At 37.5% G+C, this 12160-nt stretch overlaps 1 protein-coding gene across 1 annotated transcript; it reads right to left on the bottom strand.

The window, feature by feature from the left end:
• Positions 1-2431: 2431 nt before the first annotated feature.
• THNSL1 (threonine synthase like 1) lies at positions 2432-12028 on the bottom strand. The gene is made up of 2 exons (XM_010981961.3): positions 11739-12028; positions 2432-6277 (listed from the first exon to the last, which is right to left on the bottom strand). The coding sequence occupies exon 2, from the start codon at positions 6227-6229 to the stop codon at positions 3983-3985; it is 2247 nt and encodes a 748-aa protein (XP_010980263.2). The 5' UTR covers positions 6230-6277; positions 11739-12028; the 3' UTR covers positions 2432-3982.
• Between the last annotated feature and the right edge of the window lie 132 nt (positions 12029-12160).

The raw sequence follows: 12160 nt of genomic DNA, 5'->3' as shown, positions 1-12160 counted from the left end.
CTGGGTTAGAATGTTTTGAAACTCTGAAATTCTGAGATTTTAGAAAGATAATCCCATGTGTTTGCTATATATTCAGTGTGGTAGTAGTAAATGGTTCTCTGAAAAAAGTGTGTGTGTGTGTGTGTGTGTGTGTGTGTGTATACATAAATTCATTATGACCTTTATGATTAAACAATGTATAACACAAAATTACAAATGATAATAAAATATACAATACTCTTCCCTGTAATTGCATGTAATGAATCAATTTTCACAGGCTGCTTTAATTGATTTTTGCCTCTTACATCCATAGTCAAACTATGGCTATGATTGATGAAGGAATGTGATTGTCATGAATATTGGTGATATTTTCCTTAATTCTTAAATCTTTGGAGGGGAGGCTTATTAGTTCTTCTTTCTAACTTCTTTAATTGAATAATTGCTCATTTAAGTTCATATGTATGTATATATACACAAATAGATATAGACATATAAATATATACACACACACACATGCAAATGTATTATTAAATGTATTTCAGCCCTCGCATTTCTAAGTCCCACTGAGGCTGCATCCCTACAAATTTTCTGATTTTCATTTGACTCTCAAATAGGTTGGATTGTTTCTTGATTTAAAAAAAAAAAATGGTGTAGAGGCACTACTTGAGGACCCAATAAACCTCTCCAAATTCTCCAGTCTGTATTTACCTATTCCAACATTTCTGAAGTGTGTCCTGAACATATTTACAAGTTTTCTTTCAGGTGACAAATACATTTGGGTATAAAAGGGTTAAGCAAAGCTGAAACAAGTTTCCTTAAAGCAGGACTAACATGCTACTATGTACTCCAAATCTTTAAAAAGGAGACATAGAATGTGACATTTCCTAAAGTTATTTGACTAAATATATTTGTTTGTTTGCTAAAATACTTCCGTCTCATGGAACAATTTAAAAATGTTTAACTACTCTGTACCAGTAGGTGCCAATATCACTAGTTTTACCTAAAACCATTGTTTAGTACTGTATTAGCAGGGTAGTTAATTGCAAATAAATCACTCTTAACAAGCTTAAGCTTAACATAAATTTATTAAAAGGATAATAAGTGGACCAAAGAATCTCCAGCAAACCAGAGAATCTACTTTAGAAGTTGGCACCAGAAACAATACCCAGGTCGCATCACTGAATTGCTTTTGGGGACCATTAAAGTGGCAGTAAAATCATTTAAAAAGAAAGTTATAAACTGACCAAAATGGCAGGTGAAAAGACCAGCAGCACAGAAAGACAGTGAAGGACTCAGTGTGAACAGGAGGCGATAAATGCTGCAAACCAAACCAAACCAAACAGACTGAGAACCTAGACGATCTCTAATTTTAAAGAAAATGATATACTACAACATGCAATGCAAATCTGGGGCATGTGCGGCCAAGGATGCCCAAAACAATATTTTTACATGGCTTCAAAAGAAAACCTATTGCTGGGTATATGGTTATTTTAATCTATAACTATAATGTTGCCATGAGTGCAAGCAAGCCTAGTTTAATCTGAAATAAAACTGAGTGATTTAAACATTAACCCGTGTTAATCTTTGTGCCTTAAAAGAGTACCACGGAAATTTTTTTGTTGTTGTTTAAACATTTTTTTTACCTTCTTCTGTTCAATGTGGTTCTTACTGTTTTTTACTTATTTTAGCATTTCTTATGAGGTCTGGAATATCTGCCTCAAAGTTTTTTTCTTATTCAGTATTTCTTACTTTAGCATTTCTTATGAGCTCTGGAATCCCTACCTCAAAGTTTCCATTTTGAAAAATGGCAATAAAGCATGTTTTTTTTTTTTTTTTTTTTAAAAACCCTACAAAGATACTGCTGAGTTCACTATAAAATGGTGTTGACTAATTTTAGGACTCATTCACCAAATACGAGAATTTATTTAAATCAGCTCATTGTAGATTTAAGTAATGTAAAGTTATAAACTCTCCTAATATTTTTAAATGAAATTAAACCTGCCATTAGCAACTCCACATTGTACAGGCCACTAAAATCTCAATAAAGTCCGTCTGTGAGGCTAACCTCATGAGTAGTAATGCGGAACTTCAGTGCAGTGACTCCTCGAGGCAATTGTGAAAAAGTCCTAAGAACCCAAAGAATCTAGAAAGGAAAATGGCTAAATGGACTAATGTACCTTCTGTAGGAAGCAGAGAACTTCCTGATGGAGAGCTCTGGTCTCGGTGCAGCCAGCTGATCAGAGAACTGCTCTCCCGATGCTCAGTTGGTCTCCTGTGTCTCACAGCTCCCTACTCCATGACACTGGCAACTTGCTTGGCTTCACCTTCTTTGAATCAGAGGGGCTTACTGAAACTGATTTTAAAGGAGGCTATTTGTCTTTAAAGTTTCCAAGAGATAAAAAACGAGTGATTTTAGTGGTTACAGTAGACAGAGAGGGCCCACACAAATAACTATTTCATACATAGACTTTATTCATGCTCCTGTGTGGCACAAAACCTGTATTATTTCTGTTTCCTTGAATTTGATGCTCACATGAAAACAGCTACTTTTTGAGTAGTTTGAATTGTAAAACATTTATAAATGATTTAATGGGTTCAAACAGTATTTGCCATAAATGATTGTTTTTGAAAGTGAATTGCTATTACAACCTAACAAAAACCTCAAACAAAACAATTTATTACCTTCTAAACTCTATTTTGATGAAAAACTATATTGCAATTTCCATTAATATGTAATTTTAAAATCTCATTTCTTTTTTCTCGAAATTCTTACAACTACTCTTGATTTTCAAGTTTTGGGTTTAAACTTACTTTTTTAGAAGCCAGAGAGCCAAAGTTAGCACATAATTGGTTTAACTTTTTTAATTTTTAAATTATTTCTGCTTATTAAACTTACAATTTTTTCTTGACAAGTTATAGTATGTTTCTTTTTGGAGGTAGTTCTCCAGAAAATGAAGTCCTCCCTATCAGCAAAGACAAATTATGTTAGGAATGCCATCTTGTGGTTGAGAGTGGTCCAGTGCACTAACAGGTCCTTTCAGTGATCATCTTTAAGTCAGAAATAAAACATCCAGGAAATTCACAAATGTAAATCACAGTTATAATGTACTGTTACCACAAAGGACAAATTAAATACTTGCTTCAATTGTATGTGATTTTAGTTGCCAAAAAAAAGACAATGTTCATTGAAAAGAGAGACAGTAAACAAATTATATAGGAATGGAGCCCAAATAATACAGGAAAACTGCTATAACTATAAACATGAAAACTGTTATAACTATAAACATACTTCTACTAAGACTATTCAAATACTTTTGGAAAGCGTTTCTCCTGAAATAGATAAGTAATTTTATTTCTGCATCCACTACTAACTAGTTCTGTTGATTGTTAAATCCTGGATTTAAATCTTGTGTCCTGATTTTCAAACCACATCACCTTAACTATAAACATCCAAAGTGTAGAGTGAAGGACAGAGCACTTCTCTAATCTGGTTGGCACAGGATACACACCGTTAAGTACAGTCCAGAATGGGGTTTGAGGAGAGTTAAAAACACTAGCCCTGTCTTAATAGATGCGCTTACTACATCGAAGTTAGCCATTAGAGTGGTAAATTATCTTTCTAGTCAATAGAGAACCAGTAATGGTTACAGATGTACCACGTAACGGCTATGCTTAAATATTTTAATTGCTAGGTTGAATACCAGGTATTTTGGTCCACTTAAAAATGGGGATGAGGGACTAGAAACTGATACATCTCTCATGAGTGCAAAGCACAGCACAAGGGTCTGTGCTCTGGGCTAACTTTTGTCTTCTAGATCAGGGATCCAAGGAGCATGTGCAAGCACAATGTTCAGATCTAGAGATTAGGCTGTTGAAATTCCAAAAGTTAACAGATCTACATACAGACATACATATTTACATAAAAAACAAAATGCTTCTTGCACTCCAAATCAACTTTTGTGATTTATTATTGAATGCTTATCACTGGAAAAAATTTCTTATTTTACTCAGAAACCTTTAATATGAACTGGTTTTCTACTAGTTTTTCCACGTGGCTCTTCAGGACATTCACATCTGCTGCACAGACCTGGTAGTCCACCTTCTCTTGCTGCTTTGCTGTCTCTAATAAAGCCTCATGTGGTGGAGGTAACGCATTGTATGAACTCAGTAAATAAACCTGACTGGAGGAAGTATGGTTGATTTCTTTGATCTTTAAAGCCTGCATGATGGCAGGTGCAAACTTTGAGTAATGAGCTGTAGAGGAGATGATCACCGGGCAGGTTTTGTCTTGCATCTTGTCTGCAACTACTTTCGCGACAGCAGTATGTGGGTCCAAAATATAGCCTGAGGTGTTGTAGGTGGAGTGAATGGCTGCCAGGCACTCTGCCTCGGAGCACCAGTCGGCTACAAAGTCCTGCTGAAGTTTCTCAACTAGGATCTTCTCTATCTGGAAGTGATGCTGCTCTTCCAGTTGGTTAAATAATCTTGTCATTAGTTGTCCATCCTTATTTGCCATCAAGTGTAAATGCCGTTCCAGGTTTGAAGATTTGAGAATATCTATGGCTGGCGAAAAGGTCTGTGCTAATTTTCTTTCCCTTAGATCATAATGTCCTGTTTTTATAAAATCAGTCAAAACATGGTTCTGATTAGAAGCACAAATGAATTTCCGAACAGGGATTCCCATCATTTTGGCATACACTGCCGCTAAAATGTTACCAAAGTTTCCTGTGGGAATACAGACATCGACAGGGCTTCCAAAAGAAATAAATCCTTGGCTAACGAGATCAAGGTATGCAGAGGCATGATAAACTACCTGGGGAAGCAGTCGGCCCCAGTTTATGGAATTAGCTGAACTTAAGACCGTTCCATATTCCACAGTAAGAAAGCCAGTAAAATCAGAGTCTTTAAAAATTGTTTTTATAGATGTCTGGCAAAAATCAAAATCTGACATGACACCCACTGCCCATCCATTTTCTTTCTGACTGCCAATTATTTGCGCTTTTTGAAAATCGCTCACTCCGTTCTCAGGGAAAAATGTGGCCACAGCTATTCTTTGCTGGTCATTCTTATTAAGATGACTAAAGCCATGTAAGACTGCACTCCCTGTGTCCCCTGAGGTGGCTACAAGTATCATGTAATTGCAACTTGGTGGAATACAGTGTGCAAAAAAATGAGGCAGAAGCTGTAAAGACAGATCTTTAAACGATCCCGTTGGTCCGTGAAACAACTCCAGGATGAACTGGTTGCCAGACAGGTGCCTGACGGGGGCAATTTTTGAGCAGGCAAAGTTCTCCCCATAAGCAGTTTCAATCATTTCTCCCAGCCTGGCAGCAGGTATGTCTGCGGGATGTATGCATTTTTCCAAGAGTACCTGTGCTCTTTCTATGTAAGTTGCTCCTACTAGGCTTTTCCACTCCCCACAGTTTAATTTGGGAAACTCCTTCTCGGGAACAAAGAGTCCACCATCAGAGGCTAACCCCTCAATCACAGCTTCACTAAAGAATTTTGCTGGAACCTTCTGTTCACAGTCTTTAGGCCAAATGTGTCGTGTGGAAATGAACGTTTCTGAGTCCACATCTTGGTATCTTTTAACTGCATTCAGCACTTTATCAGCTACTTCCTCCGGGGAAGCCCCGCTTTCACAAAAAACACGAGTGTCGTACCACTTCTTATAATACTGTCTTCTACATTTAAGTAAGTCTTTCATTGACGTTCCAGAATTCTGACCTACAATCCTATCTGTTTTCATTAATTTTAGGCGACTAACTATATCCATTAGAGGAACATCCAGATACACAATTATTCCATTTTCCTTCAGATGCCACATGCTAGCGTCATGCATTGGATTGGACCCAGTAAGGGAAATCACACTTCCAGATGCAGAGAAGTTTAACACAGCTTTTCCTTCCTCTTCTAAAAATTGCTCATTACCAACATCCTGCAATTTTTCAGACACACTCATATTCCAGGTTTTTTCAAGGACATCATCGTCCACATCTATGACACAACAGCCTAGTTTCTGACCTATTATTCTGCCTACTGTTGTCTTCCCAGCACCAGGCGGTCCCATCAGGATAATATTTTTGTCTCCAACAAGAGAGGATATTGAGTGCCATGACTTCCTTAATTCCGCAAGTGCAAAGGTTCTTGAAAGAAACAGCTGTGTGTGTTTATCTGTTTTAACATGTATACTAGCAAAACATTTCTGAATGACTCGTTTCAGATGCTGACATCGGTTAAGGTGGAGCATTCTCTCTTCACTTTTCTGCCCAAGCCAACCTAGAAACTGGCTTTAGCCCTTTGCAAAACAGGAAGACAAAACAACAAAGCAAAGACATCTGATTACTAATGTCAATAGAGTTCAAACCCCATTAGGATTGCATATAACCATGCCCACAGTACATAAACTGTTAAAAATGTTTCCAAATTTATGGGACATTTTAAAAAGTACTGGAACCCAAATTCTCATATACTGCATATTATTCTTTTAATAATCTTTTCAAATCTCAAGACAGTGAGTAATCAAAACAATCTGTAAGTATGAGCAACGGAAACTTTATTCAGAAAATGCCATATCATAGATGATTTTTTTAAAGATACTAAATCAAATTAGTTTTTCTTTTCCTGTAATGAAACTGTCTCATGGTTTATAACCCATGCAAATAAGGATTATTAGGAGTTGGAATGCTATTTATTTATTTACTTGCAATGTAAAAAGCAAAACAATATTCTTTACATTTGACTTCTCTTTAGTTATATGAACATGTTGATAGACTATTGCGTTACTCATGAATTTCTTAGTCAAAGAATTCACAGCAAGAAACCAGAATAAAATGATTTGCTTATAAAATGCTTAAGTAATTTTCCAAACGATGGGGCAAAGGTATGACATTTTCTTTCTTATGTGCCTATTACAGGCATACTGTTAGGAATCATTCTTACATACTTTTCATATTGAAGGATTTTTTAAAAAGCTAGTGAAAGAAATAATAATATACAAATACTTAAAAAAAATTGATAATCAGTAGCAAAGTCAAAGACTATATATCTACAACCTTATCTGCATGGGACCGTCACTTTTATTTCTGTCCTATAAACGTCATCAGTGGAGAGGCTTAACTCCAATTCCAGACTCCAGAGTGACAGCAAAAAACCTCAAGAATGTTTCCAGTGATAAGAGGACAAAATTATTCTGGCATCCAGAGAAACTCTGTAATTCCCCATACTGGTCACATCTCTGTCTTTGGAAATATATTCACCATTAAAACACAAACGTATGCCAGACAAGTCAAATTTTTATATAAAGTACAATTTAATAACTGCAGCAATGTTTATTTAAATTGACTAATTTACAGACGTGTAGTGGGGCTTTTCACATGTTCTGTGGTAGAGCCAGTATGCAACTAAGTCTTACTAAATGTTAGATGGTGTGTTTAAACGTGTTCTGAAAACTTACATTTACTACTCTAATCATCTATGCTATTCAAACTGTGTTCTTTAATAAAACACTTAGACCATTTTATGCTAACACTGAATTTAACCTATAGGCTAAATTAGAACTGTCAAGAGAAGGGATACATTTCCTTATTTGGCTTTTCAGTTTGTATGTGTTTAAATCCCACTGACTTGCAAAATGACACACAGGAACCAATCTTAGGGGGAAGAGTTTGTCAATGCTAAGGCAAAGTCAATTTTTGCAAAAAGTGGGGTCTCTAAGTGGAAAAAATTTCCAGTTAATCATAACTGCATATAATATCATAAAACTCCACACATAGACTATTATTTAAATATCCACCTGAAAATATTTAAGTACAGAAAAATAATAAACTGACCCTTTCCATGGTTCCCTAAACCTATTATTAAAAGATTACAATACTGTCTTTTTTTTCAACACGTGTATCTTATGATAGAAAAGAACTTTACTAACCAGTACTGAATTTCTGCCATCAAGCAATACACAAGACAATACAACCAAATGATAAATATAAACCTTTCCCAATGACACCTAAAATTTTAATGATTTACCTGTATGTTTAATGATCAGAGGAAGAAAGTCGGTGGACTGAAGATATGAAATGGGTGTCTGAATTATTCTTTTAAATTGTTTTATCCATCTGAATCACTACATGATTTGGACATAATAGTATCTACTGTAAAAAGTGCAGAAAGTCTGCCACACATGGGTACCTCTTGGCTATTCAAATGAGTTTATAATGAGTTCAAAGCACATAGCATAGTGGCTAGCACATAGAAATATTCACATATATTGTAATATTAATCACTGTCACTCAGTGATGGTGGACTAAAAACATAAATTCAATCAGAGTATCTAGGCACAAGGTTTTTTTTTTTAATGGTTTGGTTTGTTTATAAACTGAGAAAATAGTGATACTCATCCGTGAATCAAGAACTGTTTTGACATGTACAGTGTAATCCTTTCCCTAGAGTAAACCAAGGACCAGAGGAACTGTACACTTGAATCTTATCAGTAATTTCTTTTATTAAACTGCATTCTGGCACTGTTCTTTAACACTAGCTGTTTGAGGGCAACTGTATAAAATAGTCTGATTCACTTATTCAGGTGGCCTTTGCTTATAACATCACAAAGTGTCTTCTTTTTCAGTTCCCAACGCATAATTTTCTGATGTCTGTATTAGTAATAACTGTATATTACCTGAGCAGCTGGTTTGTTTTATGGACACTAAATCTATTATCTGATCCTTTCCACTTTATGTGAGTTGAACGCTTAACATCAACTCCATTATAAGTAGAAGACTGAAAGACAAATATTATGCATGTTAACATCACCTTATCTTTTGTAACTATAATTCTTCCTTTGTTTTATATGAATCCAAAGTAGAAAACTGACAGTTCAATGCATTAATTCTGTATCAGTATTATTTCATCATAAAAATCTTCCTGAAACTAGCAGAAAGCAGTTATTAAGTGCCATAACATGTAACAAATATTATCATTTTTAAATAAAAATAAAGAAGCTATATACTAAATTTTGTTTTGTAACATTTAGCCACAAACTAATTTTAGGGTTTCAATACCCATTGTAAGCAAATTAGGACAAGAGAAGATGGAATAATGCCCATAGCACATAACTTTTATCTGAAAACTGAATTTTTACTTAAGAGGTAATATAGTCAATTCTCATTACTCATGGTAGTTATGTTCCATAAAGTCACCATAAATGCAAATTAGTGAATAGTGAATCATTGCTCCCAGGGGAAATACAGGGTTAGGTTCCTGTGAGCTTCTGGTCACAACATTTTGCCAACCGATCAATACATAATATTTTATGTGTGTTTCCACTTAAAGACATCTTATTTAATATACATACATAGTGATTCTTTACCGCTGAACTCAGCCAACAGCACGCTAACTCAGGCCTGAATGAAACTTATCTGACATACACATTTTCTCTGTAAGGCACACAGCAGCCTTGTTGCCTTAAGAAGATAGTGGACTAGATTAAGTCATGAAGAAAGATATTCTGAGGTTTTAAAAAAAATTCTGCATTTTTACAGCAATCAAATGTTTTCCAATAAGTAATAAGAAAAAAATGCAAATATACTAGAATATAAACTAACCAGGGGAAGGTTAGAAGCTTTGCTGCTGCTGACTACTAAGTAAAAATCCTCTTAAAAAGCCTTCCAATCAGCTGACTGAAACAGCCAGGTGGAGGGGGAAAAGGACCACAGTTCAGCGCCACGTGGTAATCACAAGGATCTCACAATTAAAGCATTTTACAAGTTCACCACTCATCTGTGCCTCCATCTCAGAACCCAAGTTGACTAAGCCTTTCCTGTTGTTAGTCTTTTGCTATTAGATATTCTCTTAATGGTCTTGAGTATCTAATTCAAATGAATCTTTAAGCATCCTTTGCAATTCTTTGACTTAGAAAAATATTGTAAAGAAATTCTTTAGATAGGGTTTATTTTCCTCCCAATTGTCTTATTTATATTCCCACCTCTGCCCATTTTATTCATCTATGTAGATTAAGATAATCTTTAGCAGAAAAATATAATTTGTATGTACAACCATTTATATAAAGGGTCTTGTGCAAACTACAATCCATAGGTCAAATCTGGCCCAGCTGCTTTTGTAAATTAAGTTTCATGGGAACAACACTGCTCATTCATTCGTCATTTGTTAACTATTGTCTTTGGCTACTTTTGAGCTATAATGGGGGAGTTGAGTAGTTTCAATGAATCCATGTCGCCTGCAAAGGCCTAAAATATTTATTTTCTAGCCCTTAACAGAAAAAGTTCATGACTTCCGATTGTACACCAATCCTAATTCCTTGTGGACATACTGGATATACGCATTTCCTTGAACATCATTGCCATGTTGAGGGAATTATAATAATTAGAAATATATTCTTTGTAAACATGCTTTCAAAGGCAAAAAGAATTAAAGACCAAGTATCTAAAGGAAAAAGTTTCCTTTCCAAATGATTTAATAACTTCATTAAGACTGTACACTAAATACACTACAGTGAGACTTTAAATTGTTTCATATTTTTAAAACCACAGGAAGTATGACATGAGTGAAATTACTGTATTCATTAACAGAGGAGATTCAAGGCAAGCTAAGACCAGCTGGTGCTTCCTAACTGAAGAAATCATGCTTTGTCCTTGTTGGTTTTTTAAGGAACTAATTAGCATAATCAGTCCCAAACCGTTCCTTCTAATTAGAAAATGTATAAGCTTTGGCCAATGACTATCCATTTGGCTAACGGTGTTATCGTTCTGAGTCCTTAGTTCAAATCTTAGCATATATAGAGAACAGAATTTTTCTCCAAATGTGCTAAGCAAAATACCCCAAAACATAAAATACTCAAATTGGAAAAGAAAAGGGCAAGATGGCATATACATATATTACGTTTTGAAAAATATAAAATCTGATGTGAAGAACAGCAGGAGCATCCCCAAGGTGCCATTCATGTGAAATAAAATGTTTGTTAAACGCCTGGGATAAGAATTAAAATCTCATCAACTGGATAAAAGAAACTAAATTTGCTGTTATCTAACGAAATTCACTAACAGCCCAAGATGATAAAGGCCCTACACATTCAGCACAGCCTTTTAAGTTAACTAAGCCACCATGCTGTTTTGATCCCTCCACAGAGCACCCTGGCAGTGAGACGACCAAAATCGGCCTTTTCTTCTCTTCGAGCATCCTCACTCCCTTTGGGCACAGTGGCCTCGGTAATGTTGCCACAATGCCTTTTGGAGCCTCGGGATGGCAAAGGCTTCTAACTGAGCATCTTTCAGCAGTCAAAGGGGCCTAAGTAGGTTCACGGAAGAACAAATGGTTCAAACGGAATAAAACCTCAGAAAGATTATTTTCAAAAAGGGACATCAAAAAACGGGCAAAATTCAAGGCCCCGTTTAAAAGGCTTCTTCTGGTTTCGGCTGCTTGTTTAAGAAACAAAGTCAAGACCTAAGAGCAGGGGTCCAATCACGAGGTAAACAGGCGAGAAGGGGCGAGGCGCCGGAGGAAGGGAGGCGGGAGGCCGAGGGGAGGACGGAGGGCGACAGGTGGATGGGGAGGACGGCAGGGCGCGGGCGCGCTCGCCCAGGTAGCGGCAGGGCTGAGCCCGGGACGCCTGCGGCCGCAAAGGTGAGCGAGGACAGAGCGTGGGGATCACCGCGGAGCAGCGGAAAGGGGAAGCAGCGGAGGGGAAAACGCATGCGATGGGTACAGACTGGATCTACAGTGTTTTCCCTTCTCCTCATGCAACTCACCAAGAAAATCACACTGAGAAGTCGCGGGAAAGGAAAGGAAATGGGAAGGAGCGTCCAGGAGCCGCCAGCGCCGCCTCGGGACGCAGCCCCAGACCTCTGGCGCTCACCCCCTCTGGCGCTCGCCCCCTCTGGCCCTCAGCCCAGGCCCCAGGCCTCGCTGGGCTCGCCCCGCACCCACACAGCGGCCTCTGCGCCTGCGCGAGTGCGGGCCTCCGGGTCCAAGCGCCGCGCCCACAGCCGGAGCAGCCTCGCACCCGCTACCGGACTCTCGCCTGCGCTCCACCCCCACCTGAGCCCACTCAACTGTGTAGCCTCAACCGCTCGCCCCGCCCCCAAGCGGGTTGGCGCCTGCGCACAAGGACCTTATTCTGTGACGCCTGAGCGCCAGCTTCGCTTCCCAACTGCCTCCCAGGAGTTTTTCT

The sequence above is a fragment of the Camelus dromedarius genome, chromosome 26, assembly GCF_036321535.1.
Source record: "Camelus dromedarius isolate mCamDro1 chromosome 26, mCamDro1.pat, whole genome shotgun sequence".
Classification (NCBI taxonomy): domain Eukaryota; kingdom Metazoa; phylum Chordata; class Mammalia; order Artiodactyla; family Camelidae; genus Camelus; species Camelus dromedarius.
The sequence above is the reverse complement of the archived record's forward strand: the minus strand, read 5'-3'. Positions and strand labels throughout refer to the sequence as shown.